The sequence below is a fragment of the Rhyacophila brunnea genome, unplaced genomic scaffold, assembly GCF_057557595.1.
Source record: "Rhyacophila brunnea isolate RB1 unplaced genomic scaffold, BYU_Rbru_1.0 scaffold_24, whole genome shotgun sequence".
NCBI classification, from domain to species: Eukaryota; Metazoa; Arthropoda; class Insecta; order Trichoptera; family Rhyacophilidae; genus Rhyacophila; species Rhyacophila brunnea.
In genome coordinates, this window is record NW_028232904.1 from 9,675,904 (window position 1) to 9,701,332 (window position 25,429).

The 25,429-nt window shown below is 35.8% G+C and overlaps 1 protein-coding gene across 2 annotated transcripts; it reads left to right on the plus strand.

Moving 5' to 3' along the window:
- Window positions 1-372: 372 nt before the first annotated feature.
- On the plus strand, window positions 373-25,241 carry LOC147069013 (uncharacterized). 2 transcript variants are annotated; one of them, XR_015071271.1, is made up of 9 exons: window positions 373-481; window positions 1,031-1,226; window positions 5,748-6,276; window positions 7,895-8,058; window positions 14,145-14,342; window positions 15,058-15,205; window positions 19,366-19,654; window positions 23,016-23,810; window positions 24,067-25,241. XR_015071271.1 is itself a non-coding variant. In XM_085951614.1 (8 exons), the coding sequence occupies exons 2-8, from the start codon at window positions 1,095-1,097 to the stop codon at window positions 23,167-23,169; spliced, it is 1,614 nt and encodes a 537-aa protein (XP_085807740.1). In that variant the 5' UTR covers window positions 373-481; window positions 1,031-1,094; the 3' UTR covers window positions 23,170-23,819. The 2 variants fall into 2 exon arrangements, 1 of the variants encoding a protein (XP_085807740.1); XM_085951614.1 differs by lacking the exon at window positions 24,067-25,241 and having other exon boundaries at window positions 23,016-23,819.
- Window positions 25,242-25,429: the final 188 nt, after the last annotated feature.

Below are 25,429 nucleotides of genomic sequence, written 5' to 3' on the forward strand. Positions count from 1 at the left end.
CAGAATGCCAACATTACCAACTGACTTTCTCCGATTCGTATTTTTTAGTACATAAATGATGGCGTGTTCCCTCTCCCCAGTCTTCCAATCTCTTTGGAAATTACAGTATTTTGGGCGTACTATACCTGTTTTATATTGTAGGTACATACTAAGCGGACGAAAATTATAGTACGAATACTATAATTATAGTACGGTTGGCAACACTGATTTGACTATATTGCTTCTTTCTTCGTATTTAAAATAAAAATGAAAAAAAAAAACCACCAATGTGTATTCGTTATTGACTATCTTAAATACATTATTAATTTTCTAAAAAAATCTAGCAGCCTCACAATTATTTTCACCTAACAGCCTCGCAAGAAATGTTAAAGTATTATACTCTATAGTCTATGAATCAATCTATCCACAATAAAGTAGAAAGGGTTTCAGCACCGCCGTTGAAATATTAAAAATTAACACGTACGCGTTATAAATATTCTCAGTAAGTACATCAATATTTTTCGAAAATCTTGAAGTTTTTAATGAAAAGTTTTGCAGGATATTGTAAATTTCGTGATTTTTTGATAATAGTCATAGACAATAAAATATGTCATTCAGTAATATTCCGTTGTGATTATTTTTTTTATTTTGCATGTGCCTTTCTATAATTATGTACAGCCTTTGTAAATTGGCATCGCTACAGAAATTTATACAGTTTCATTGGAATGATCTTGGAAGAAAGCATTCTGTGGGATAAATAATTTAGCTGAATAAATTGGTTATTTTTCAATGGTTCCATTTTTTGACAAGAGACTGCCAGGCTCTTTCACTGTCTGTGGTTAGCGATGGATAATCGAGAATGTCATTAGCATGTCAATAATATGATGCGAAATTCGTTTTGGCGTTCGGTAAAATAATTAATTCTAGTCTTGTAACAACATTTTATGAATGAAAATATACTAGACATGATCAAAGACATTCTCGGACGCGTTTATATATCGTCAAATGCTATGTATCGTCGGTGTATTTCAAGTTATTGCATCTATTTCAGGTTAAGTATTTGTAAACAATTTTGTGACATGGTATAGAACAGACGGTTTTGTAACAGTATTACAATGGTGACATGTCGCACTTGTCTCATTGACTGCGAGGCTGATGCGGCGAAGAATCTCTATATGAAACTACCTGAAAATCCAGACCCTGAGGGCTGCTTAGCTGATGTTTTGACAGATGTTACTCATATCCAGGTATCACGATCCAATTCTTTCGTCTTTTATAATGAATATTTCACTGGTGAAGATCATATAATGCGCTATTAGAGCTATTATTGTCTTTGTCGGATAGTGGTAGTTGAATTTATTCATTTTTACGGTTAATATTTAATCAAATTATTTAATAGCTAACCACACAAGAGGGAAATTAAGTGAAGCACAAAAAATTTCAGGGTTTCGACATACTATTTTTCATAACAATTAATATTCTTTTATATTAATTGTTTATGCAATCCTCACAGGTTTTTTTTTTGATAATAGTGCCGCAGATGCCCGCATGAGATTTTATAACTTTCTTTTTAGACCAAACCTAACCTACCCTAACCCACCGCTATCTAATATAACATAATATAATTTGGTGCTTTTTACTGGTTCTCCGTCATCGTAATCTGTCAGTCGCCATTTTGAATTTTAGCTATCTTTTTGTCATCGAATTATAGTACGTGGTCCAAGCCATTATAGTATTTCGGCAAAAATTATAGGACGTGTAGAAAATGGAAGTTATTTGTTTGTCACATAAACATAATGGAGAATTCGAGAAATTCCGATGCCCGATGCTCTTACGACCGAAAAATGCTAACACCGGTCGCCGTCATTAACTATCACGTTAGTTTTTTAGAGTAGGTATACAACGCAAAACCACGTCCATAGACTAATATCGCACACTGAGATCTTATATTATTTATATTATACACCGTCCCTCGCTTCACACCTCTAACCAAACCGGCGAATTCAAATAATAAAAATTTTCATAATTGTGGTATTTTTGACGTACTATACTTTTTTAATAGTACGCGGACGAAAATGTAACTTTTCGAATAGTACGCGAACCAAAATGTACTATAATTATAGTTCGGTTGGCAACACTGTGCTTACTGACAGATGACAGCCGCCGGTGGCGGAGAACCAGTAAAAAGACTCTATAATTTTAGTTTGTGATAATGATGCATCAGAATGTATGAAAATTTCAAATTTTAAATTAACAATTATTGGATCGAAAAGCATCTGTGCCGACAGAAAAAGGTATTTAATATACTTAATTGTCTTTTTTTCTGACCATGTCCGATCCTAATAAGATCATATGGGCCACCACAGAGTGGAGGTGTGTATTAACAGATTTTTGTTTTTATGAGAAATGGATGTCGGCCACTTGCTCAACCTATTAGGTCCATACTCAGACTCACACAAATTGAAAAAACAATATGTGTACTTGCCAGACCCAAGATTCGAACCTGAGTCCCACGACGCGATAGGCCGACGCTTAAGCCGCACGACCATCGTGGGTCTACATGGAATAAACTGTTTTCGTAAAAAAAAATATAAAAGCTCATGTGGACATCTGCGGCATATTTACCTTTTTTTTTGTAAATCAAGGCAAACACAATGTCAAAGTTTGCATAGAAATATCTAAGAAATAAAAGTGAGAATTATCTATCTGCACATTCACTGCTGACCAGTTAATTACCACAACTCGGTCACTGCTAAAGACATGACTTTTCTATGCCTCACGATATTACTATGGCAGTATCTGACAGGCCGCAGATTTGTAACGGCACACGTTAAATGTAGAGCGAAGCTCTTACTACAATCGCTGTACTACCGATAATTAGTGGCTTAGTATTTGAGACGTCTAATTACAAAAAGCGACAAGTCCACAATTCAATATTTTCGGAAAACAACGTTTTTATGTTTCAAGCTTCAATTATTTGTTTTAACGTGAGATTATTTTTTCCGTTGTATTCTATGTCAAAATTAGAACCAAATGGCAATTTGTTTCAGCCGATAAACTCGTAGTTGGCTCGCACATTGGAACTCGTCTCGCCTAAAAACGTGTCGAATACGTCGATGTGACTTCATCGTTATTAAACGAAACAACATAACACGTGTTGCCAAATGGAGCTTCGCAGATCGACCGAATGCAACTGTTTCGTCTGAAAAAAACATCTGGCTGTTGCATTCGACATGTTGCATCCTTCTCGGGCTCCGAGTCGGAGGGTCGAAGTCACAAAGAAACACATGCGAATTGGTCATTCCTATACCGGCTCGCCGATCGCCGCATTGAAATATCAATACGTTTCGAAGGCTACGCGCAACTGTCACACTGGCTGCCTGTTCTCGAAAAATTTGATTTATGGCGGTAAGGCACACGAGGCGAGTTGTGATGTGCGAGCCGGCTTAAATGTAATAAATATAGGCAAAATAAAATTGGACGTAGCGCTATTTGTACTTCACTTTTTCATTTACTCCGCATAAGGCACATATTTCCGTGGCACTGTCATGAGTTTACCAGATGCTACAGCATGGGAGACGCCCTTTTCAATATTGAACGTTCCCTTATTGTCAACCGACTTAAACATGCGCGAAATCAACCAAGCTTTAAATAATATGAAACACGGACTTGGCGCTTTTTGTAATAAATCGATACTTAAAATATTTTTTTTCGAAGGGTTATGTCGCATTTTGGAAATTATAGATCAATACATATTGTGTAAAATTATACAAAGAATACGTGCGTATTTTTTTCTCGATTTTGACTAAATGTGGACTTATCGCTTTTTGGAATTAGACGCCTCATTTCATAATTATTCAAACAGAAGTCACTGTGTGTTTAATTTTTTAGATTATGCAAATCAATCGACAGTGGCTAGTAATTTGAGTTTAAAGTCGGACGAGATAACTCGTCAAATTTGTATGTGTGCCCTGGCTTGGATCACGGCTTCACAGAGCGAGATAGCTCGCTGAAGGCTTAGAACCGGTTAAGTAATACAATATCGTACTGGTATTTTGATTCACTTGGAAATTTTATTAAATTATCGCAATATTTTAGAACTGTTTACTTCCGTGGGACATTTACAAGACCTACTCAATATTGATGTTTGGCGAAGAAAGGATGCTGGATGTCAATTCACATCAAATTTTTTCACACATTTGATTAAAATAAAATTGTAATACTTAGTAAAATTACATTACAAAAAAACGACTCAAAAACTCTTAGTTTTCACTTAAAAAATAAGTGATTTCATTGAATATTTGTCCTAGGACGAAACTATTGATAGAAAACCGCGATAACTTTGCTGGAGCATATAGATACCACACGGCGGCTCTAAATATCCCTATCATCTTCCGTCATTTCTTCAGTTCATTCATCCCTTAGCTCCGCCATATAGAATCTGTAGATAGTATTAAGCAGCGTTCCAGGATGCTGGAATCCGGTTGGTTTGAAGAATAGGGAAGCCAGATTGAAGTTCTCTTCAGGCATCCGCAGCACGTGGCCGCGCAAGGTCCAACGTCGCCTCTTCACTCTCAGTGTAATGAGAGGCTACTTGGTTCACTCTCTTATCTCCTTGTTATTCATACCACCGCGCACCCAGTGTCCATGTGTTCTCAATGATCAGTATAAGCTTGCTCTGAGCCTTTGCAAGGTGCTATGATTCGCTACCGTAAACCAGCACTGTCACAATATAAGCGTTGCATAGGCAGCATTTGGTTTTAATCCAGTACAGTGTTGAGTTTCAGACACTCAATGTTGCTCCAGCGGCTAGGCATTCCCATTCGGGTAACGGACTTCCTTTGCAAAATTAAAAGAATAATTTTGAATTAAGAAACTTTGTTGTGCATTCGATGGCTGCTTTACTAGACGTCCCATTGAGAGAGACCTACCTATCAATTAAATAACCTTTTCCTGCCAAACAAGGGTTCAAGCTAACGCTGTGGCACAAAATTGTGAATTTCAATTGTACTGCCCTTCTTAGGAAGAAGGCAGTAACTTGCAAAATTTGTGAAATTGAGTTATGAATGCCATCCGTTAGAGAATTTTGAAAGCTATATATTCTGTTCACTTTAAAATCAGTATTATCAATAAAGTACCGTTAAAATCCTTAGTGAAAAAATAGTCATTATTCTAAAATAATACATTTTTTTTAGCAAAAAGGCAGTAATTGCACATATTCATTGCAGTTACTGCTTGTTTATTATTAATTTGTTTGTATTTTAACTTCCTACTAATAAGAATTACAACCGTTTTTTATTAATTCACAGTACTAAAGTTTGAGAAAAAACACATTATGTCATTTATCTCGAAAGTATGTGAGAGTCAGTTACTGCTTTCTTCCTAAGAAGGGCAGTGTAGTGCGAGTTATTGCTTATACTTTGAATGCAATATGGTAAACAGTTTGTAGAAAATTCTTTTATATTGAAAAAAAATTGTAATTCGCTTATTAATATTTACGAAACATGCAATTATTTTCAATCATCTTCAAGTTATCACATGGCATTCGAAGTTATGCAGTAACTAGCTCTTCCATCGGAACTCGCCATTTAGTGCCGCTGCCGAATTATAGACGGCCTTGGTTCGAGCAAAGATTTCTTTGTCTTTCTCTCGCAATACCATTTTTAAGCTTTTTTTTCTTATAAGTCCTCTATAGTTTCTCTGGGATACAACCTTTGAAGCAATAAATGATATGTGCTAGTAGTGATTTTGTTATTATTATTTCACAGCTAATAAAAGATGACAATTTTTCCGAAACAATATGTGGCGGTTGCTACGGAGATTTATGCAATGCACAATCCTTCATCAGGAAAGCACGTACGAGCGACCAAACAATACGTAACGCCATTCACCTCGTCAATAAAGATGACACACTCACTGATACAACTGAAAATCAACAACCATTAAAAAACAGGAGTGAAGCAGATAATGAAAGTGTTGACAAATCAATACGAGACAATTTGAAGAGTCCAGATCTTGAAGTGTCCTCTGCGATGCATATCAGCCTGGAGATCACCAATGTCACGTCTCTCAATGAGTCACATCTATTGAATGAATCAGATCGATTTGACGAGTCGACTCGATTGATTGAGTCGCACCAAGTGAACGATTCTTCTGAATTGAGTCACAATGGATCCGTAACAATTGATCCGGACATTCTTGTGAAGGAGGAAATGCTGGACGACTATGAAATAAAACAGGAACCTCACTCTGATGATGGTGTGTCGATGGAGTTTTTGGATGACAGTTGTACTGTTGGTAAGTAAATTAAGATTGTATCTTTACTTTTTACTTTTTTACTACTTACTACTAATTATTAAACCGAGCTGACCCATTGCGCTAATTTTTGAAATTCATGATCAGAATGGTCAGGCAAATCATTACGAATAGAGTCACGCTTGAACAACGCTACCAAATTGTATAAATTTACTTTGAAAATCAGTCGTCGATTTGCACAACTTATAGACAACTTCGTGATTTTTATGGTGCAAGCCATCGTCGAACTGTGGGTAGATTTCATACCACACATTCTAAATTATATAATATCACGTCATGTGAAAGGCATGTGCTTACTAAGAGAAGATCCAAATTTATTGATTCATCGTCGGTCACAATTGACACTCTTGATCTTGGCCCACACTTATAGGATTCAGCTGATGCAGGAATTAAGCCACGACATCATTATATGCGTCTAGAGCAGTGGTTCTCACGTGAAATTTAACTGTGGCCGCACAATTGACATTGACAATTCTATGGAAACGTCCGGTGGCCGCACCAAATTTCACTTTTGTTGTGATTAAAAATTAAAGCCATATTTTATTTATTAAAAAAATTGATCAATTTATTTATAGATAAGTCCATTTAATAAAATACATTTGAACATTTTCGTGCATATCTATTTATTTAAAAATAATGCAAATGGAAATTCCTCAATACTCCTTTTTTCCAATTGGGGACCCACATGGCTGTTTCTAAGTTTACATCTGTTAACTGGCTACGATATTTATTTTTTATGAAGTGCATTACACTGAATTATCTTTCACAGTATAGAGTAGTAAGAAAAATCGACAATATTAATAAAGTAATTATTGCCAATTCTTTGAATTGACTTTATTCTCAGAAACGGACTATTTCACACATGATTTCATCACAAAAACACATGTCATTATGGATCATTTGAGCGTGGAAAGAAATTTAAGATAAATCATGTGTATTCAACCAATTTCATAATTTTATAAATAAATTTTTGAAATATTATTCTGTAAAGCGCTGGTGGCCGCAGCAAAATCCTCTGGCGGCCGCACATGAGAACCACTGCTCTAGAGCAATTGGAAACTGGCTCGTTTTATCACAAAAATTTTTAAACCCATATTTTTACACCATAAATATGGGTTTTTGTAATAGCCATAAACCTCGCTTTATTATATTTAATGACATAAATGTGATCTTTATACTATACGGCCATCTATCTCATGGTGAATAGTGATAGTGAAGCGTGATAGAGCCAATTGCGTATGTAAAAATTTCCGGACACGTAATTATATTATATTACAACTGAATGTATACTTTTCGTGACTAAATATGAGCCTATTGTGTGATCGACCAAAATTCATCTCATGATCGATGCCATTTCATGAAATATTGTTGAATCCCTTACCTGACTGACATAGGTCCAGGTCCAATCATCCCATTCGCATATTATGTTGGTCTGGAATGCTATTATCATGATTTAATTATCGATGTAGGTATACTTGAACTGTGTTATCGTATTGATTCAATGAGAAAATAGCCATCTCTACTTGAATGACAGATAGAGTGTTACAAAATGTTACACCTCTCTATGAGTCAATTGATTCAATGATGTTAATGTTTCCAGAGAACGGCACACAGACGGAGAATGAAATCAAAGCGGAAACTCTGACGGACATGGATACCCATGAGCAAAGCGATCGCGATGAAAATGTCTCGCCCCACTTCAACGTTGTCCCATATCCGTATCTCAATGGGCACGAAGATGATGAAGATGTCAAACCCACCGAGGTAAATACGTTATTGGATGTGTGTCCATTTTTGTCTTAATATCTCAGCGGAGATCTGAAAAAAATAGTGCACATTTTTGTGTCAATGAAAACAAATTTTGTTTTCATTGACTGTGTTGGCTAGTTTTCAAAATTCAATTAAACCCTACCTAAACCAAACCATAATAGATTTAAAATATTCTACTATCTATAAATTTTATCTATTACGGATTGGTTCAGGATATAATAATTATATATAATATGCAATTTGTATTCTTAGTTCAATGAAAACAAATAATTGATGTATGACTGTCAAAGTGTGCACTATTTTTGTCAGATATCCTACAGCGAAACTCCACCCTTCGCCACTGTCATACGTATTGTCCATCAGCTGAAACATGGAACCGTAATGTAAGAGAAATGCAAAAACTTTGAGTAGCGTGTCGGGGCATGGAAAAGTGCATGTTGGGCTGAGTGCAGAGATTCCACAAAAGAAGCCGTGGGGTAAGGAGGCAGACAAGAGTATGCAACGTGATAGAGGTCGCTAACAAGGCAATGTGCTAGATGTGTCAATCGACGAGTTGACAACCGCTGGACAAATGCCGTCATAGTGATGCCTGCACTAAAACCTGTTGGATCAACAAACTCATAAATTTCTTGGTTGTACACGACAGTGAAGAATTAGGGACCGATAACAGCAGAAGGCGGCGCTAGGGGAGGTCTTCATCCAGCAGTGGATCGATCCCGGCTGATGATGATGATGCTGATATTTTTAAAAGACTCCACATTCTTGCGTGTATACACCGAGCAGTGACGAAGAGTGGGATAGGTTGTTAAGATCCGACATAAATAGTGCACACTAAAGTGTATTTTTTTTTATTGAACTAAGACTGCAATGTGTAGATAGTGTCTGTTAGTTTTTAAAATTCAATTATACCAAGCCATAGTAGATGATAGACAAAAAAAAATATTCATTTATCTATAAAATATCTAACATAAGATAGACTCGGCAAAGTGTGAACGGAGGGCAAGTGTAAACAATGTCTGTAGTTTCGTTATTTAATGTTTGTAGGCAGTGACATCTAGTGGTTTCTAACCCTAATATATTCTTTTACCTTAAATAAAATTGTGGTAGAAATCTACTTTACCGATTTTAAGGAAATGACAGGTCTCCTTTGACGTGATGCTAAGTTAACAAAGCTCTGAACAAAATACTTTTTTATGGTGATATTGGAAGGTGAGTGAAATTATATATTATTATTCGATTGTAATAAGAGTTGTTTTATAGTGTGTGCTAATGGAATTGTTAATTTATTCCATATTTTAGAAAATACAAAGGTGTTTACACTTGCCCTTTTAAAATACAGAGGGCAAGAGTGAATTTTATACCTAGGCAAGTGTGGATGAGCGTTCACACTTGCCTTGTATGTTTTAATTATTGATATATATTTTTGTATTGTTACAGAATATAATAAACACCATGGTAAGCAATTACATTAGGAAATCAACAAGTGAAAGTTCCTATACTAAAAATGACCTTGATCTGGCATTTGAAATGATTAAGACTGGCCTCATTACGATGTCGAAAGCCAGTAAAGTATATAAAATACCAAAGCCCACCTTACACTCGCATCTTCATGGCAAACGGGGTGTATTGAGCTCGAGCTTTGGAAGAAGTCTGGCAATTCCTATTAGCCATGGGGCTAAAAACCCTGGAGAAGTGGGGTTTAGGTATGGCAAAAAAGCAAATATTAAGTCTAGTGTCTGATTTTACTATCAAAAATGGCTTGAAGACGCCCTTTAAAAACAATATACCAGGACATGCGTGGTTTAAAAAAATTTCAGCACAGCACAATTTGTCTACTTAAAAGCCACAGGCTGTTGAATTGTCTAAAAAAAAAGCAACTGATCCTTTCGTAATACATGAATATTTTGAATTGCTTGAAAGAACAGTGAATGAATTAAAACTGAATGATACACCTCATCTAATCTGGAATCTTGACGAAACAAATTCATGTACAGATCCCACAAAAACAAAAGTGGCGGGATCCAAAGGAAAACCTTGTGCAAGGACGACAAGTGATTCTGCCAGAGAAAATGTCTCCGTTCTATCAGCCGTCAATGCTGATGGAGGGAAAGCTCCACCGCTTATAACTTTTAAAGGAAAAAATATATGTGGTCAGCGGATATCTGATAAACACCTATCATACTCTGGAATGATGTATGCAGCTATGGTAAATGGATATTTGGATACTTCCGTGTTTATAAATTACCTACGAAATACTTTCATTCCACAACTGGGAGAAGCACGACCCGTATTACTAATTTATGATGGACATTCAACTCATGTAAATGAAGTTGGCTTTAGAAAACTCATTGACTATTTTAAAATTACCACCACGTACAAGTCACCTACTGCAACCTCTCAATTTAGCTGTTTTTGTTCATTAAAAGCAGAATGGGATTATCAAAGAACCAAATGGCAAAGGCATAAACATCTCGCCAAATTTCGGAAAAAAAAAAATTCAGATTTAGTTGCTAAAACTTGGACGACTTTGGAAAGATCCATAATAATCAGTGGATTCAAGAACGCAGGCATTTATCCATTCAACGCTAACGTTGTTAAAGAATGTGAGTTTGATAAAGCAGCACTTGCGAGATGGAAAGCACTACGAGAATTCATTCATGATTCAACTTCAGAAGAAATCGTTCGTGTACTACCTTCTTCTATACAGCGGGACTATGCAACACCATCAACTTCTTCACTACATAATACAGTGACATCACCTTCTTCACATGATAATTTAGCAAAAGAAAATGGTTCTGTGTGTCCAACATTTGAAGATTTACTTTTACAAACAATAAAACAACATCCATCTGAAGTTATTACCTAAAAAGAAGCGAGTCGTTACAGGGGAAGAAGTAGTAACGAAAATTGAATCTTAGATAATGCTGCTACAATATAGAAAAGACAGACAGACTAAAACTACTGTAAAACGCAAATGAAAAAACCAGAAGCAGTGGCTCCGAATATTCTTTGTTTTCTTTCCATGATTCAAATGGACACGGTTTTCATTTAGAAGATATGGATTGTTTCTCAAATAGTGATTTTCATTTTTCCATGTTGAACGATCACCACGTCTGTAAATTCAATGATGGAGCGTGCCAACTCTAATGTATTAGTATTTTGAATTATTATTCATGCTAATTTCAAGTAATTTTAACAGTTTGTACGTGTGCGTACGTTAAAATTACTTGCGATATTACATCCATAGATAATATTTTGAACAGAACCCAACCTGCAGACCATAGATAATAGACGACATTATTATAGAAAATACATAGTGCCAACCGCTAAAAACAAAAAATGCAATTTTGGCATGAATCGAAAATATGTAGGCATGTAGAAAATGATAAAAAACGTTCATTAAGTCATGCGGGTGTCAATGCAATGCGGTACAACGTGAGGTGACCTCATTGTTCTGGTGATTTCGGCAGATTTTGCTAACTGGCAATGTTCGTTTAAAGGTTCTAAATGTGCTACGGGATGGGAGCATCAGTATGATAATATTTTTAACACCAAGAAAAACGATGTTATACACTTTTTTCCTGTAGCGGCAGCTTACTGTGACGTCACATGATAGTACGTGATGTGCGTCTCAATATAATCACAACTTACTGTAAGTGTGGAAAATTTCCATAACAAAATTAATCTAATTTTTTTCTAGTTCTGTTTTAATAGTTGATTTGTAATAAATGTGATTTTGTGTGGAACTGTATGTATGAGAATTTTCCATTAATATTTTCTAATTCTCTCTTGTTTGTACATAGTTGTAATATAAATGTGATTATGCGTGAAACTCCATGTATGGAAATTTTCCATAATTAATATTTTCCTAATTTTTTATATTTTCGGTGATTGTAATAAATATTCAAACATAATATCTTGTTTCATTTTGAAAAATATCAGGCTATTGTTATATATACCACACTGTATATTATTATGTCACACATTTCTCTAATGGGAAAATAGATCCCACATAGATTTTTTTATAGGTTTTTGTATATTTTCTGAAATTTCATAAATGTACTTACATGTACAGTCGAGCTCGGTTATTACGAGGAAGATGGCACCGACTGAATTTGCTTGTTATAAGCATTACTCATTATATCAGAGAATAGTTATTTTAGCGGTCACATAACACAAAAAGTCGCAATTCAAACAAAAATACACAATTAGAATTTTTCCCCGAAACAAGCATGGCATTCATAAACTACAAAAGAAATTGTTTATTGTAATGAACGCTGGTAGGTACCTACTGACTTCAGCTTGGATTATTTACATGAAATTTCAACCATATCGTGGATCACAGAACAGATAATAAATAGAATACTGATAGGCTATATTCAATATGCCGCATGTTGATACAGGGTTTTTGAATGTGTGAGTGTCCTACGAAAATGAAGCACGCATTATGCACGTGCAATAGTGTGTAATACACCAACATTAAATGAGCGTAATTGCCGTCTTCGTTACTCGAGTCGGTTACCTGCTATCGCCTTACCCGTTAAGTATTTCAGTTTCCATTATTTCTGAGTTTCCTGGCGTGGATACTTTTTCAATATTGTCGGCGAAAACATCAATTAGGTACTTAGACACTTAGAGCCGAGCCACACCGGGCGACTTGCCGGCGACCAGAGAGGCAGCCAATAATAATAATAATAATGAATGTATACGCAATTATGCAAAAAATGCGGCGTGGCTGCCGGCGACTGGTCGCCTAGTGTGGCAGCGCTCAATACATAGCTATATGTTTTCATACATCGCTACTGATCGCCCGACCAGAGAGACCGGGAGACCAGACCGAGCGCACGAACGAGATTTTACTGATCGCGCAACTTTATTGCTTGCGCGATTACTGGGCGACCAGGTGTGGCATGCTCCATATAACTGCATGCATCGGTCTGGTCTCGGCGACTGGTCTGCCGACCAGAGTCGCCTGGTGTGGCTCGGCACTTAACTAGTGTCATAAACGTAATCCAATCCCGGCGGCATCGGTCTATGGTCGGTTTTTATTGCTTAGCATCGAAAATATTTTTAAATGATCGACACATTAACAAAATTTAAGAAAATTTTTGTAGATTTTTTTTGCTCAGTATATCCGATAAGTAGCTCGTTATAAAATTGAATAAATGTTTTTAGAAAATCATAAACTAAAATGTCAACGAATGTTTCCTCATTACATCCGAGATCTCGCTATGTCCGTAATCGTAACAACCGAGTTCGACTGTATTCGATTTGATCCCACTGGAATAACAACTAATTGCTGCGATGGGTTACTGGGGCCTGATTAAGGGTTAAACCATACATAATTTTAAATATTTTATAGATAGAAAAATATTTTTTATCGATTATAGTTTGGTCAGGCAGGGGTTAAGGAATTAAAAAAAAAACTAACCACCATCTATCTGCAACATGTATTTTTAATTCAACGAAAACAAATAAGTATGACTGAAAAAGTGTGCACTACTTTTGCCGCTATTATGCAACTATATTGGTTTGGTTAGGCAGGGTTTAATTGAATTTTAAAAACTAACCAGCACCATCTGCGAATTGTATTCTTAGTTCAACGAAAACAAATAAGTATCACTGACAAAGTTTAGTGTGAACTATTTTCCGACCATGTACGATCCTAATAAGATTATAATTTATGGGCCTCCACAGGGTGGAGGTTTATATTAATATACGTTGTTTTTACGAGAAATGGATGTCAGCCACTTGCTCAACCTATTAGGTCCGTGCTCTGACTCAACACAAATTGAAAAACAATATGTGTATATGTCAGAACCTGGGACCCTATAGTCCGATACGTAAGCCGCGCGGCCATTGTGGATGTACTATTTATGTCGATCTTAACAGCCTATCTCCACCCCTCGCCACTAATACCAAGACATAACAAATGAGAAGCCACCTTCAAATCACTACTATGAGCATCTCAGGAAGAACTTTCCAGCTTCCGGCTGCATTATAGTCAGGAGTTTTCTGCAAATTAATTATAAGTAGTATAAGTTGTTATGTAACTGGCAACCAATTTTTTTCGATTGTAGGACGAACTGATGTCGTATGCGTCGAACGTCAACACAGCTAAAATGTTGGGTGAAGAGACATCGGACTTGATGTGCGAGCACTGTGGTCTGGCCTTGGCTTCCAAGTACGCTAAGTACCGACACATGAAGCTTCACAAGGCCGTCCTCACACACTGCATTCTCTGCTCTGAGGTCTTCAAGACCAGGAAAACACTGAAGGTAGACTGCATACGATTCATTAAAATTCCTGGATATTTTTTACATTTTACATACACATTCTATACACTGTAGTGGTTTTCAAACTTTTTCATTTTTTCAGTGTGTAGAAACTTTAGTTTTTTTTTTTGCCAATTATTTTCATTCTGTCCAGAACAAAAGTGTGAAAGATTTCGTCCAGAGCTGTCGAAAAGGTAAAAAGAAAAAGGTGATGCGGCGCACAGTTTGAATACCACATAGTATTAAATTTTTTTTTACAGTAGACGCGTGTGGCTCACAGAACAGAGTAATAAGATAGAAATGTGAAAGCCAGTTGCCATGGACCAATGCTTTGAAGCAGGATTCTTATTAATACTTTGTGAAGATCGTCGGGCCATAAAACCTTGTTCTAAATAAAAAGAGTGTCCTTTGCCTGACAAACTTTGATGCATATTATGAAAGTAACATATTCCTTAACACGTGTTTAAGTTTATCTATTTCTCCACACTCGAAATTTAAATTTTGTTACAGCCTCACCCAGAAGGCAACCCACTTCCCATTATTTTTGTGTTCCCTGCATTTGCTTTATGGAGCATGGGCCGAAGTCCTGCGGTTTCTGCCGACTTCTGCTAGTCAGTCACTACTTCAGTCGTATTAGGATTGTAATAGATACGGTTCGTGTACATAGATTTATACGATAGTAAATAAATCAGTTGTGTGGAAACCTGTTTTATTTCAGAAACATGTGATAAGGTCTCATTCGTATGGAGAACCGCTGGTCTGCGAGGTATGCAACATGTCCTTCGTCAGCTTTGACGAACTCACCTTGCACCGCTCTGTCCATCTACCCATCAGACCTGATCTCAAGTGCATAGTCTGCCAACAAGGTGAGTCATAACTTCTTTTAACAATTTTTTTGTCGTCTCAAGTGTATTGGTTTTTCCAGTACCTCTTCAATGCATGGCAGAGATCTCTTGCAAGTGTCATGTGTAATGGGATCTTGGCATTGTGTTTGACGTTTTAGGGCATTTGGTTACCATTTATAACAAGGCGCGACAAATTTTACAGTATTAAAACTAAGTTTGATGCAGTCTTGACAGTGGGTGGATTTTTGTGACAACACAAACGTAGACCCCTCCAAATCAAACTCTCCCGCACCACGCTCAGCCTTAAGGTGATGTCTCTAGGTAAAGTTGTTATCGAAAAATAGCTAGAAAAGTTTATTAATCGGTAAATATATATTCAAAAGTAATGAGAAAAATAAAATAAAAAATTAAGAAGTATCGTGGAGTTCTATATACCAAAAATACGTGTCAAATTCGGTACATTTCTATCGGGTGGTAAGAATGAATGACATAAGATTTATTATCAAAATTACGATAAAAATGTACGTAAATCTATTACCTAGGGAAACGCTAAACGGAAATTGGAATTTATTATATCCTTATATCTTTTTTTTTCAAATTTAAAAAACATCGATTTAGAAGTTAGAAAGCATGCAATTAAAATCGAAAAATCTCGGTTTAGACGCAATTAATTGCGAAAAACGCTTAGCGTTTCTATTAAAAATATTATTTATTAATTTTTAGGCCAGTTATTTAAATTTAATCTTGTATTTTTGTATATTAACGAATCGATTGTAAATAAAATGAATATTTGACAATACTTGATCGACATGTGCTGCTAACGCGGAAATAAATCGAACCATTTTTGAAACAATACTTGCATAGATTAAAAAATACACACACACACACATACATTGAAAATAAAGGTTCGCCAGGTACGAAGCAAGCACTCTGTTAATTCTGCTGTCAATAATATTTTGTTTGCGATATTGGAGCATATGTCAATGGACTACATATATCAACCTCCACTTTCTGAAATAGTGTTGTGTAATTATTTCAGATATTTATTACTGTTTTGACGTACCTACCTTTTATAAAGCGATTTTAAAATAAATATAGTTTCATAATAATATAAAGAAAGCATACAAGTGAAAATGCCTAAGATACTTCTGACACACATCAAATTTAATCTTTGTCTAGTAACTGTACAATTTATCCATATTTATGTTAAGTGTTTAAAATGTTATAAGTAAAAAAAAAATCGTCTATTCACATGGTAGTCGCGAAAATTATGAACAATATACAATGTTAAAAATAATAAGAATTGTTAAAATTTCTAGTCACAATATTATTCAAAGACAAATTAACCCGATCAAAACAGCCTCGACAAACTTCCACTTCACTAACTTTTGTTCTATATGTTTATCCTGGATACAGCGGCAAACACATTTTGAGAATAGCCGATATACTGGATTATTTGTTAGTTTGGGTTAGTTTAGGTTAGATTAAGTTAGATTAGGTTAGGTTAAGTAATCCTAACAAATAATCTAGTATATCGGTTATTTTCAAAATGTGTTTGCCGCTGTATCCAGGATAACCGACTTGTACCCTAACTTTAATTACGTACATACTATTGTACTATATTTGGGCCATCGAACGTTCATTCCTGTCTACGGCCTTAAAATTATTATCTACGTGCCTATTATAACTGTCTGTCATCCTATCAAAAAGTGGAGGTTGATAATTTAGTATGCTAAAAATAGTAAAGAATCCATTTCACTTACATAACATAGGTAAAATAAATATAACTATCTTTTATTTTATCTTGCATTTTCGTTAAAATCGACATTAGATTTTTTCAAAGAAATAACGTTCTGTCTTTATCTTAGAATATTATGTAATCAGTGGTGCACTTACCTCAAATTCTAAATTTTTTTCTTATGTTTTACAATTTCTTTAAAATCTGTCACTTATTTTGTCCTTGGGTTTGCTTATCAAGATTTGTTCCTATGTTTATTTACGTTTTTTCTTACTTCCAACTTCTTTTTTATTCAATTCGTTGCGGGTCTTACTTTATTTTTATCTCGGATATAGTTAGTTAGTTAATACAAACCTTCTACTCTCTGGAGGCCCATATGATCCCATTAGGATCGGACATGGTTGAAACGAAACGAATTGGGATGTCTATATATCGACTATGTCATAATTATTATAACTACAGTCGAACTCGGTTATTACAATCTCGGGCATAGCGAGATCTCGGATGTAATGAGGAAACAATCGTTGACATTTGGTATATGATTTTCTCCTTACATTTTTTTCACTGTTATAACGAGAAACTTATCGGATATACCGAGCTAAAATACTGTTAATGTGTTGATCGTTTAAAAACATTTCGACCCTAAGCAATAAAATCCGATCGGACAAGATGCCGCCGGGGACGGATTACCAATAAATATATGAATTGAATACCCAAGTACGACTGTATATTCCTTATTTTGTTTAATAATATTTCGAATGGCATTTGTTTTGCTATTCATTTAATATCCTTTTTTTATTCCACCTCTATAAATTCGATGTAATTGTCAATTGTTCAAGATTAAACTCAATCTTATAAACATTTGAACTTAAATGTTCATTTACTACTATAAATACTTTACTGTAGAAAAATATTTATATTCATATAGACAACGTAAAAAAATCTGGTTCATTAACTGGACAGGTACCCTTTATTGCCAGTGTAAAAAAACTACGGTAAAAAAAATGAAAAAATCATAAACACTTTAAATCAAATCAAATAGACATGTCAGAATTGTAAATATTTTATGGGGTGAATATTAATTGTAAATATTTTTACATAGGTAAGTAAATATATAATAAATTTAAATGCATTTTTATCAAGCTTATGATTTTTAATATGTGGCGACACTCAATATTTTATTTTAGATTTTATTGCTATCTGGTTGCGATCGACCAAAGTTTTTAGTAATCATTTTTAGAAATTCGTGGTAAGACGCCTTTAGATGGCGTTGAAGTCACATTTCATCGTAAATTGAGCCAAAGGCTTCACCTTAATCCAGTATATCACTAGACACTATGTTTGATTTGAAGCACCGGAAGTTTTTTTGTCTAGGAAAGTCTCAGGTGCCTAAGGTAACTAATGTCGCCATGCACTTGAGTGTGTTTCGACTGATTTTAATGTAACTCATTTTAACAACAAGGGGCTGGGAGGGGAGCATGGTGAACTAACAAAATAGAAATGACTGATTATTAAATACACAATAAATACAAGACTACATGAAGAGATCTTCACGTCCGCAAACGCTGCAAATTTAAAAAATGCAATTAAGTTGGCCTTTGTGACCTGATGGGGTCAACAGCTCGTTGGACTGACTTGAGCACCTATTAGACTTACCTTTATGTGCACATTATTTAGTATTCTCAGAGGATGTGGTTTGGGTCCTGTAGTTCTCTGCCACATTGACATGTTGATCGGGAGACAAGTCTAAGCTCAAAGACCTCAATAGAGCATGGCAGCGAATCCACCGTGTCAAATCCAATCAGTCAAAGCGGTCATTTGCAATCGCCATTGCACATTAGGAAAAAACAAATGTGTGTGTCTAACTCGGTGGCAGGGTAAGGTGAAAGTCATCAATAATGGCCTTCTCACTTTTTAGGTGCATCGTGGATGTACTGCGTACTTGTATGTGGTGATTTTATCTTTATCTGATTGACTTCTCTTCTTAGGTATGCTTACATACATAGTCTAAAGCCGCGTTGACACAATCCGAGTACACTCGGACCGAGAGCACTCGTACGAGACAGCTTCATACTAACTACTCCTATATGAGCTAGATCAGAAGAATAGAACGCGGTCCGAGTTCACTAAGATCGGATGTCGTCGTCTGAGTGCGCTCGGATTACCGGTAGCCACAATACGAATAGGTATCTGAGTGCGCTCGGTTTGAGTGTACTTGGATCGTGTCAACGCGGCTTGACGCTGAAATGCATTGAATGTCGAGTTATGCATATGAAATTAAAGTAACATCAAAATGCCATGCATTACATTTTCATAACTCAGTTCCTATTGTATGATGCGAACGACTAAAATCCATCCCTCAATCGACGATGAACGCATTAAACATGCCTGTGCTGTTAGAAAAAAGCCACTCAATTTAAATATATATTATGTTCTTTCACAGCGAATTTCAGCTCTCCGAAGCAGCTGAAAGCGCACCTCTACAGCCACCGGGAGACTCCCATTGTGACGGAGCTCATCTGCCATCCCTGCAATAAGATTTTCCTCAGCAAGTTCACCCTCAAGGCACACCAAAAGAATAGCTGTCCCTCCAGCAATCAATACAAAAGACTGAATGCCAAAACCAATGGTCAAGATATGCGTGACGTTAAGCCAGTGATTAAGGTGGAAAAGCGGGAGGTTCTAGCTGAGGGGAAGAAGGGGAGACTGCGTTGTCTGCTGTGCCCAAGAACGTAAGTGTATCTTCATCATCTTTTACCAAATGTAGGGCCCGGGATAAAATAGTGTTTATTCTAAAGAATTTGGGCTCTGGATGTGGAGTCTTATATGCATTCCGTAATATAACTTTTGAAGGAAGTTCGATTTTCGAATGAAACAATTGTACGTGTGGATGTATTGTTAAGGCTATACCTCAGTTGAGGCATGGTCTAAAAAGATTGTGGCTAGGTGATGCGCGGATTGCGGGTCGCGGGTGCAAATGACGCATTACGAATGAAATATAATTTGTCATATAAATCCAACATGCGTCCATTTAATGTTCTGTTTATTGTTCTATTAGTATCAATAATAATATATTCATTGACATGTTTTCTTTTTCAAGTAAATGGGTATCGTATTTAGTCATCTTTACACGATTTAAGAATTAATACCCCCGTCGTCGTGACACCTCGACGTTCGCTCTCCGAATGCCAGCGAGTCCAAAATTTCGTCACGCCTATAGTTGAAAATTATTTGCCATTTCACTGATGTATTGTCTTAATGTTTTCGATAGAGATTGCAATACTAAATGAAAATAACAATACCGGTATTTCGGTATTTCCTATTGAATACCGGTATTAATACCGGTATTCGTGAAATATATGGAAAAAGAAGTATCTACCAATAAATATAGATATAAAATAATATTAATATTTTATAACAACAATATCTAAATATGTACGTATGTAAACCTTTAAAAATATGTAAAGGTTAACTATGGTAGATGTACTGATGTCTTCAAATACATAGTTCAACTATTGGTACTTTTCTCTTCGAAAGATCTTTCAATAAAATTATATTATGAAGTGTCCTTAGAGGTGTATGTGCCCCACTGGTAATTCCGCCTAATTAGTTTATTGTACTTAACTTACGTACTTAGCATTTTCTTTACTTTTATCCCGTAATAAGTACAACCAAACATGATGTTGCTCACTGTCTCAACAAAATGATATTTCTTCTGTATCTTATAATGTTATTTAATCAACCTTTAACTAAATAGCTATCTAATACTTACATATTATATTACAGCTAAAAGAGGATTACTTATTCTATATTGGTGCTCCTGCCAGCCTTGCTCTCGCGTCCACTCGCCTTTGCCACCTTTCGGTGTAGAACATGAGATTCTTTCTCTCAAAGGGGGTGGACCCTGCCACTATTCAGAGCAGCTAAACCCACGCCGGGAAGCATCTCCCATGGCGTGGATTCCCAGACTCACATGGAGTCTGGCGTAATGTTCGTGTGTTAAGTTCAATCTAAAAGGTATCTTCATCCACCAGGGTGGATGCCAGCAAGCTTTTCTTTGTGGGAAACAGCTGCAAAAGACCATATGTTTGACAGAAAGTTAGGTTAATAAATGAAAGAGGAATAAAGTTGGTTCGCCGTGACGCGGCAGCATTTAATACAGAATATTAATCCAGCGACAGCATACAAAAGTGATTACAAAGATAATAAACGGACAAAGATCCTCTCACGAGTGCCTTCGCCGCCAGCAATAAATCCTAACCTTAATAACTCATGATGAGAATGAAGAAAAGAATATTATAGAATATTTACATAGTCCCGCATGCGATTGCATGACGGAACTGAAACAGTCCTCCTCGTATGTCCTCTCACTTCAACGTCTCTGGGTTCACATACTCGGTAATTGTACCACAAGCACTTATCACAAATGGGCACGTGTATGCAGATATGGACGCCATTGCCGTGCGCGTGCACCCAGCACAACGGTAGAAACGGGAAAGAGAAAGATGTCCGTGATGCGTGCGGCAGCTCGCCGCCGCCCCAACGCGCGTCCCCCACCTCCTCCGGTGCGGCCGTTGATTCCTCGCAGCCAGTGAAGTTCGGTGTTGCCATTGGTAACGAGTTTATATCGTTACACTTCATTATTGTATACTAGGTACATACTCTTTAGTTGATAAACATCACAAAATTAGGCACAGGCAAGTCCATTATAGTGTGTAATTATTATTCCATCATGAAATTTTCGCCACTAGGGCCGAGGTTATTAATAACTATACAAACGAACGACGTGACCAGATAAAAAAATACAGCTCTCTTAAACCTTATATATGTTAATATGTAAGTACATTTTGTTTCCACTTTCAATACCGAATATATCGGTATTGTCTGATTTTTAAAACTGATATTTCGGTATCGAAAAATATTGGAATACCGGTATTGCAATCCCTAGTTTTCGAAGACCCAAATAGTCAAAACACAGTGTCACACATTCACACAATATTTCAGGGTTATTTGCTTTTTCACGTGTGTACAAAATATACCATTGATATACTGTATTTCCTCGATTATAAGTCGCCATCGATTATAAAATGCACCCAGCATTTAGCCGTTGCTTTGCAAGAAAATATAGCAATACGATGAATATTCGTTTCACTTATGACAAATTTACATCCTGCCGCTCTGTTTCCGTTCTCTTCTGCATACACAATAACGATTTTCGATGTAGCATCATAATTTAGTCTTCTTGCTGAAGTTTTAAACGGTAATTAGCGATAAAATATTTATTCAAACTCAAACATGTTTAGGGTGTGGCTACCAGTGGCGAAGGGTGGAGGTAGGCTGTTAAGATTCGCCATAAATAGTGCACCTTAAACTTAGTCAGTCAAACGTGTATGTTTTTATTGAAATAAGACCACAATTTACAGATGGTATTGGTTAGTTTTTAAAAATAAATTAAACCCTGCCTAAACGAAACCATAATAGTATTTGTATATTTTAGGCGATACGACAAAATTGTGCAAACTTTTTCATTCATACTTATTTGTTTTCGTTGGATTAAGAATACATATTACACATATTGTTGGATCATTTTTTAAATTCATTAAGCCCTGCCTACGCCAAACTATAATAGATAAGAATTATTATTCTATCTATGAAATATCCAAAGTTATGTATGATTTAATTGCATAATTTTAGATATTTTATAGATAGATGATTATTTTTTGTTGCTTGTTTTTCGCAGGGTTTAATTGAATTTTGAAAACTAACCAATACCATCTGTAAATTGTAGTCATATTTCAATAAAAACATATACGTTTGACTGACAAAGTTTAGTATGCACTATTTATGGCAGATTTTAACAGCCTACCTCCACCCTTCGCCACTGGTGGCTATTGTAACTAGACTAACTGACCCCCCCAATACTAGTAATCAGTGATGATTCATCACAACTGCGGAATTTTATAGCAATAATTGTAACACGTCATCGATTATATAACGCCACTCGAATTCAAATACACGAATATAGGAAAAAATATGCATCTTATAATCGAGAAAATACGGTTTATTAATTCAAGTGGTTTTTTCTCTCTGTAGGTTTATGTACGAGTACGCGAGGACAATCCACATGGAGCAGCACCAAATACGCAGATACCCGTGCCTCGACTGCAAGTTCAAGTTCAAACGGAAAGAGGACCTCGCACGGCACGTGGCTTCCACACACGGAGACGAAGATGAAGACTATGTCTAATCAATAACTTGATGTCCCTTCTCATTCATATGACTTTCACAATCATGCTAGTCTGAATTAACAAAATTAGTAGACTTTCAAATCATTTTTCCATAGAACGAACGTTTACCGAATATGTAAATATGTAATCGCATTTTAAAGGTTGAAACATTTTTATGAATGACATTATATCTATATGTGTACATGTAATTAAAACTTTGATTCGGTCGAGTATCGAAATTTTTAGATATTAATATAATTATTTTATGTAAATTTGGAGCATGGGACCCAAGAAACAAAATCAGTTAGGATTCGATGGGTGGATGCACAAATGTATAATCAGGTTTTGTATAAAATCAAATTTACGAGACTTAAATCAATTGAAAATCATACATGTAAGAAGTTGTCACATTTTGTATTTGAATGAGACAATATCCTCTCAAATGTTTCCTCATCCCCCAGGACAATAACGCCCTGTTTCAAAACCGCCTGTGTAAATTTATAAACTCACCGAAAGGGATTACTGTGTATCTAAAACATCTGGTGGTTAGCCGATCGATTTGCTGTGAATAAACCGTTGTGTTGCGTCGCAATGACCAGCCGTTATAATGAGTGGTGACTCTTACATGGAAATCAATTGAAATTTTGTTTATATTCTCATAGTGACTCATTGTCGCTGTAGGATTGGTTTGTCGAATAGACCAAATGTCAAATGTTCAGGAGACGAAAACAAATTTCACTATCCTATATTTAAATACATGGAGGTATTTAAATTGTTGTTTTGACAACATATGAATGCTGTTTTCATTACATAGCAATTTAAAGAAAAGGATGGTTCTGGTCCATTTAGATACAATAAATCATTCTGCATTAAAAAGTCGATTTCAAAAATGGATATTCGACAAACCAATCCTATAGCGACGTCATGCCTCAGCAGGTGGGTCTAATATCATGTTCATGCTCAGATAAAATGGAAAACGATGGTGTAGTATATTATGAAATATGTACATACCCAGTTGTAAATAATATTTTTTTCAATTATATTCAATAAAATGTATTGTTACTAGGTTTAAATTAGTGATGTCCAGTCCTTTGGAATCTAAGTAATACGTTGACCATCTCTTATAGTAATTTAAATGTTGGTTTTATGATGTGAACTTGCTTAAAAAACAGGCAAGACGGGTTGAAATTCTCTTGAGGTGTCCGTAACGACAGGTACAAAGTCGCTTCTTTACTGTCAGTGTGACGAGAGGCTGCATGGTCCAATCTCTTATTTTCTCGTTACTCTTAAAGTTATACTACCGCAAACATCAGCTGTTTTCGAAGCTCAGTATACGGTTGGTATTAATTGAACCATCGTCATCACTATCATATTGTCAGGCAACGATTCAGGTATCAATCGGATCATCTTGACATTTGTTCTGGTTTGTTCACAACATACATTGTGTTAGTGCTTTTTTTTTACTCTGGCATTAAGAAGGCCTGGCAGACAAAATTCTCCACTCTGTCCGGTCATCCGCTCTCCTACTTTTCTCGCAAGTCTCACTTTTTATTCCTTCCAGTCCACTAAATGTAAAGCAGTTTGTCTCTGATTGATCATCTTTAAGTGGTGCGTGGCCGGCCTATTTTATTAAATCAGTTTTGATAAATTTGACTTTGTCGGGGTCATCAAAAAATTTAATTCATAAAACTCACATAGTAACATTTCCGGATGCCATTGTTGGATATTAGACCATTTGTAAAATTGTACATACTCTCAAACATTTATATAACGAGGGTATACTGACAGAACACATTATTTCAGTTTTTGCTGTTTTTCTGTTTTAAATGCCAAAATGTATACAATTTTACGCTCTACGTCCTGGTAAAACGCACAAAGGCATAGGATATAATCGTGAGAAAATAGAAACATTATTAAATCATATTTTTATTTTTTTATTCTGATAGAAAGCATGATAATGACCTAATGCGTTCTGTGTATACAAAATACAGGACTTGTAACATGTCGTATATTGTGTTTGCCATAAAGGTTAGTCTTTATAATGTAGAAAAAATGTTTTTAAACCATAAAAAAATCTACGTGGGAGAGCGCTTTGAAAAAAAAATTAAAGTCCTTTTTGCGATTATCTCAGAATTTGTTTTAATGAGTTAATGCTTTCTGTCAGTATGCCCTCGATAACTTCTGGTAATCACTCGAGACAGTTAATATCCACATTTCTGTACCTATATTTTTTATAATATCAATATTTTGTCAGGTTAAAGGTTTGATGCAGGATTATCA

Excerpts from the sequence above, each read along its gene's own strand:
- LOC147069013 (XM_085951614.1), top strand. The coding sequence starts at position 1,095 with ATGGTGACATGTCGCACTTGTCTCATTGACTGCGAGGCTGATGCGGCG. Across the intron at positions 6,277-7,894 it reads GGATGACAGTTGTACTGTTG|AGAACGGCACACAGACGGAG; the intron begins GTAAGTAAATTA and ends TAATGTTTCCAG. Across the intron at positions 8,059-14,144 it reads AAGATGTCAAACCCACCGAG|GACGAACTGATGTCGTATGC; the intron begins GTAAATACGTTA and ends TTTCGATTGTAG.